Source organism: Malaya genurostris, chromosome 3 (genome assembly GCF_030247185.1).
Source record: "Malaya genurostris strain Urasoe2022 chromosome 3, Malgen_1.1, whole genome shotgun sequence".
Classification (NCBI taxonomy): domain Eukaryota; kingdom Metazoa; phylum Arthropoda; class Insecta; order Diptera; family Culicidae; genus Malaya; species Malaya genurostris.
In genome coordinates this window covers 163,690,884-163,697,286 of record NC_080572.1, presented here as the reverse complement: position 1 = coordinate 163,697,286, position 6,403 = coordinate 163,690,884, and the positions used below count along the sequence as shown (strand labels likewise).

Here is a 6,403-nt window from a genome sequence, read left to right as displayed (position 1 = left end):
CAGTGTACTTCAGTACGCGCGGTTTTGAGAGCGGATGTGTGTTAGGAACTCGACAGCTACCTCAGACATGAGATGAATTACCTTCATTTTGCCTACAATAACATTGTATAAGAACGAAAAAGGGGATACTACTAGGCAATTACTACTCATACTACTTACACTATTCATTGGATTTTTCATGTATTCAATTTACGTACTGCACTGCACTCGAGAAAAAAATTCTATTCTACAATCGACAACACTGAAGTCTAAAGCAAGAATTACATGTACCACTGGGTGTTTGGATGAAATGGTCCGCGAGAATCGTAACTCTTTAGAGACATATATAGAAGACTATGTCAATTTTAGAGGAAAATTGAGGACCACTGAAACATTCCCGATCCGTGTATGCTATGTACAATTATGTATCGCTACGAATCTATACTGCCCATACTCGCATATCAGTCCCATATCGATTTTTAACAATATTGAGTTAGCTTTAGGAATGCAAACTATTCTCAATATACTCTCAGAAATTGCAATAAAAGTTGAGGGTTTGTTCAGTAAAATGTGAAAAAAATATCAACTCATGTCTGTCCCATACGTGAAGTATCCGCATGACAGTCCCATCCAGTGTAAATTTCAATAATTTCATTTGTTGCAATATAGGAATAGCAAAGGTGTATTACCGATATTTCATGTAATAATACCATAATTTAGCATTAGGTAGCACAATAAATCAAAAAATTCGAAAATAAAATTTTAATCGTCTTTTTCTCGACATGCCGATTTACCATATGGGACTGATATGCAAGTATGGGCAGTATATCGGATAACTAGATCCACTTACCTTCACACATGTCATCAAAATTCATTACTATGATGATGAAAATCCATAAAACATAGAAGGAACACATAAAATCTATCTTATCTGTCCAAAAGATTATATTTTATTGACAAATTTTCGGCCTAACAACAAAGTGGCTAAAAATAGTTCCACATTTTACATCACAGCCGTTGTTCTGAACGGTAATGAGGGTTTACATTTGATAGCCTTCCGTAGTCAAGATCTTTAATTACATTCAACAGTTGGACACTTCCTCACCTGTGACATGCCAAAAACGGTGTCGGGGGTAACAAATTACCGCCTTTAATCTTATTATAAATTGTAACAAAACTAAATAGTCGGTTGGTTCTTGTATTATATCTGTTGAAGATCTCTCTTTGTCTAACACAATATTAAACAAAAATCACACAGTCATTCGTCCGTTTGTTCGCTCTCAAACTTTTAGTACATAATAGGCTTAGAATTACGCTGATCAACTACATATCCTGTGAAGCGTTTAAGGAACTTTGGATATTCTTTTTTATAGATAGCACGAAGCACTGTTGCCGGGGCCCAGCCACCGGGATTCACTTGAATGACACAAAACATATCGTCAATTTAGAACAAATTTTAGCATCAAAAGCACATTACTCACCAGTAGAGCAGTATGTTATCTTGCATGTTAGATCATCACGGGTGGCCGTTTTACTGTCCTTCCCGGGGGCAAGATATGTTTGACACACTAATATTACTGTTAGATAAATACGAACGCACTTGCCTTGGTTGGCGGGCTAGACAACAATGAGAAAGAAATCAATTTAGATTTTAGAACTGAATAGGTTAGGTAACGTCAAGACCTAAAATCGGATACATATATACTAACTAACATATATATATACTAACAAACATAATGAATTCGTTTGTTCGTGTCATACGCTAGCAAAACGTTTCCATCGCAATTATCAAGCAATTCAAACTCACCGGATATTCTTCGTTTTGATTGGAGTGATTGCACACAACCCACGTGTCATGGGCTCCCTGGTCGACATTATCGGTGATCTTTCGCATGTGCGACCAAAACAGAGCGTCACGTTGACTGGCGGGCCAAATGCGTTTATACGTTTGCAGGAAGACCATCGTATCCGGTGCGACATTATCCACTATTTGCACATCTTCCAGTGTAGTTTCCCAGTCATTTCTGTATGCTGGATCGAAAAAGTAATGACACATTTCCCGCGCCGTCACCCCTTGCACCACATGACATGATTTTAGTGGATCGATTACCATTCCATCGACTTCCTCTTCCCTTCGGTACATTTTCATTTCGCCCTCATCGGCGAACAGTTGCCATCCGTTGCCTCCATCTCCGACACCCTGTCGAGCTTGATATAGTTGCTCTGTACAGATTTTGTCAATTTCCGGCCATAACTTGTGACTGCGTGCTTGGGCACCGGTGCCAAAATCCTCTGATTGCCGTTTATCATCATCAGTCTCATGAGTGACATCGAAAACGGAACTAGCAGTACTGACTTGGGACTATAAATATAATATCTATTGGTTAATGGGACACACTAAACAACCGAAACATGACACTACCTGTTGTGACTGAAATTTGAGTCTCACTCGTAACTGACGGTCTTCCTCTATTTTGTCTAGCCCTGTCTCGACCGCATCGAAGAATTCATCCTCCGGTATAGTAGAGTGTGGCCCTTCCTGGAGATAAACGAAAAAAATAGTAATATTTAAAAGTAAACTAGATATAAATTATCAAATTCAGTAGATTGAGCAGTTTTTTTAGTTTTTTTTAAAGATACGTTATTTCCGTTACGTTGGAATTTTAACATGAGTTAGAATGATTCCGTCGGAAATCATGAAGTAATAGAAGATGCAGGCTTTCGAACCCGTTTTGTAGACCTATTACCTTTATCTTTTATTTAAAACTGATTCAATATTGGGTAAAAGATAGTTGTCTCCAATTAGTTACAAGCATTCTAAAATATGTTTCCTTCTTCTTAATGGTGTAATGAAGCCTTTTTCACTATCGTTAATATGAGAAATTTATGCGTATTCCATTTTAAAATTGTTGATTTCTACTGAACTACCTATGTATTGAAACAGTCCTTTGTTTCACCACTTTGAACGACGGTTTATATTTTTCAACAAACATTTCCCAATTAACCCGGGAGTTGAATCCGTATAAAATTGAACACCTATGCGAAACCTAATCTCTGAAAAATTGAAATGCGTTCCGTTTGAGATAGTTGATCACTATTTCCAACACTTCCGAAAACGAAAACTAGGAACCGGTATAGCTATAGTCGGTTCGTTTGGCGATCAACTATCAACACCTATAAGTTTGAATAGTGTTTAGCACAGTTTCAAAGAGTTTTGATGGTTTTGTTTCGTAACATTCAACATGTGTTCGTAATTTGTAATATTCATCAACCTATGAGGTTGGATCGAGATAAAACTTAACGTTCGCCTATGAAACTGTAAGACCTTTCGTCTGAATCTAAATTTGTGAAAATCAATTGACACATCTCTGAGAAACCGTAAAACCGAAATGAAGTGAAGTAAATATATTTGGTTATTTTATGTTCTACGGACTAGAGATATTTAAAAACAAATTTTAAGTAAATTACCCATTTTTACGTGGTCAAAAAAAAGATGGGGGCGAAGCGGGCCATCTTTCCGGAGATGGAGTTCAGCTTTGTTTTTTTTTGCTCACTAACGATGAGGGCGGCAATTCTCTTATTTTGGCCCGGGCGCCATATTTACTCGGTACACCACTGACCACAGAACTAGACTATTAGGTAAGGAAAGTACCCTGTATCTCCTGAACCGGGAGTCAGACCTGATTATAAAATAATCAAAAAATTGTGGGATCTTAAGACCTTTCATTTGCGGAGGAAATCGGTTTATCCATCTAAGAGAAAAATGATTGACATTATTTCAATTCCGTTACACATATCATCCTGTAGTTGCGGAACCAGAAGTTGGGTCCAAATGAAACTCAGGAGCCTTGCATGGGATCATAAGACCTTTCATATGAATATGAGTTTGTAGAAATCGGTTAAACCATCTCCGAGAAAATTGAGTGAAATTATTATTCACACACAAATTTGCTTATCTCGACAAACTGATTCGAATTGTAGGGGAGACCGGGGTTAGTTTGCCGAGTTTTGCTTTCGGAATTTCTATACTCTTTCTGGTTAGACATTTTGACAAACGCTTTGCTCCGTCATGAAGATACACCTTTTGAGCGCATGTGTGATTATTTTCATTCCTGTATGAAAATCAGGAAAATAGTTAATAACAATAAAATGTGGAGAAAAAAATCGACCAACTAACCCCAGAGCCGAGGTAAATTGGTCGAGTTTTAAAAAATATGTGAAACACATCAATTGTATCAATAAACGTTTTCATTAGTTAAAAAAAAGTCTGTATGCCTCATTTTTATTATGTAAGTACGTGAAAAAATTCCCCTTTTCGGTTTTTGAGTCTTTTTAACTATTTTGGAATTTTGTTTCGGCAGCATTAGTGAGCTTGTTCAGTTTACCTTCTACCTTTTTCTCCACCAGCGTTCTCGCTTACGCTTGGTTTCATTTTTTACTCCTTTTAAGTTTTGATGGCATTTGATTCATAAAATATTAGAATCATCTTATCTATCGACAATTTCCAACTTTTAATAACCCTAATCCTTTATTTCTATGTGTCAATGATTTTAATTTATTTCCATTACTTATTTCTCATGTATAATTTTCTTTATAATCATCAATATAAACATACAATCCAGTTTCGTCCAAAAAAAGGATAACATTTCACAAATATCCATATGCACTTTACTCTAAGCTAAAATAACAGCTCGGCCACAAAACTCGGCCGACCTGCCCCAATGAATGTTTTCGAGAAAAATCACGATTAACAAAAATAAAAGACAGGTTATACTGAAAACCGATATGCCATTTTATAAAGTTTTGAATGCCCTTTCCAATGGTACCACGTTGCTGGAAATCAAATATAAATTGATCCACGTTATACGTATTACTTTACAAAAACAGAAATTGATTCACCAGTGCCGAAAAAAGTAAAAACGTGCTCCTGCATAAACGATAACACAGAAACACCTAAAATTACGTCGGTACGTGGGTGACCTAAAGCTCCACCAAAATCATTAAAGATGTCGCCACTGCGCATAATAACCTTTTCTGAAAAGCTATTCTGCTAATCGGCCGTTCGGGCAACTAGCCCCGGTCTCCCCTATATGGTTGTGAGAATTTGTGCTCTTCCAGCAATTATTATTGTAAGCATTTTAAATGAATATAAATATGAAATTATTTTTAATTCGAAAATACTACCACCTTTCTAATACATATGTCATATTCGGACAATTATGTTGCCAAAAATGAACCGCGCCTAAACCAAAACGAGGCAAAACGTCATTAAAAAGGATGCTGTATACAGTCTACTTGGTGCTTAGAAACAATTGCATATAACAGTATTAAAAATCGTGTTTTACTTTGCTCACAAACATCGCTTTATCATATAGCGCTCAAATCTCTTAGTACTGGAAGAAAAGGAAACATCAGAACGCTTACATAAAAATATCGATATCTCCGTTAAAATGGACAAATTTTGACAATCTATTGCATTTTGGATAGCTATTACCGTGTGAAATCTATGTCTCAGAACAAGATTTGTTAAGATAAAAAATTGTGGCAGATATTGCCCAAAAACTGAAAATTTTGACATAAAACTTCGTATAACTCTAAAAGTAAGCATCCAATCTCAATATCATTCAATAGCGTTCAGGATGACGAGGAGACCTTCCATTTGCGACTAATTTGATCAAAATAGGTCCAGTCATCTCTGAGATCTTGACCTTTTTGTTGACACACACACACACACACACACACACACACACACACACACACACACACACACACACACACACACATATATATATATATATATATATATATATATATATATATATATATATATATATATATATATATATATATATATATATATATATATATATATATATATATATATATACATATATATATATATATATATATATATATATATATATATATATATATATATATATATATATATATATATATATATATATATATATATATATATATATATATATATATATATATATATATATATATATATATATATATATATATATATATATATATATATATATATAGATATATATATATATATATATATATATATATATATATATATATATATATATATATATATATATATATATATATATATATATATATATATATATATATATATATATATATATATATATATACACACACACACACACACACACACACACACACACACACACACACACACACACACACACACACATACACACGTGGAGAACATCGTTCAAAGGATGTGCAGTGCGGAAGGAAAATGGAACGCGGTGAACCGGACAGTTGTTCAGATTATGTCCTGCAGATTATGTCACTGCAGAGGAGTTGGCGAGAAGAACAGCCTCAAATGATCTAAGTCCAAAGACGAAGAATGCCGGACTGTTTTCGGCACCCTAAGAAG

General features: G+C 34.8%; 1 protein-coding gene across 3 annotated transcripts in view; it reads right to left on the bottom strand.

The window, feature by feature from the left end:
- Window positions 1-902: 902 nt before the first annotated feature.
- The window catches only part of LOC131435600 (ceramide transfer protein), a 49,172-nt gene continuing 43,671 nt past the window's right edge, over window positions 903-6,403 (bottom strand). For all 3 annotated transcript variants that reach the window (XM_058603659.1, XM_058603660.1, XM_058603661.1), the window contains 4 exons: window positions 2,402-2,518; window positions 1,787-2,341; window positions 1,461-1,596; window positions 903-1,395 (listed from right to left, as the gene is read on the bottom strand). In XM_058603659.1, coding sequence (XP_058459642.1) covers window positions 1,268-1,395; window positions 1,461-1,596; window positions 1,787-2,341; window positions 2,402-2,518 — 936 coding nt within the window. In that variant the 3' untranslated portion in view covers window positions 903-1,267. The remainder of the gene's footprint in view (window positions 1,396-1,460; window positions 1,597-1,786; window positions 2,342-2,401; window positions 2,519-6,403) is intronic.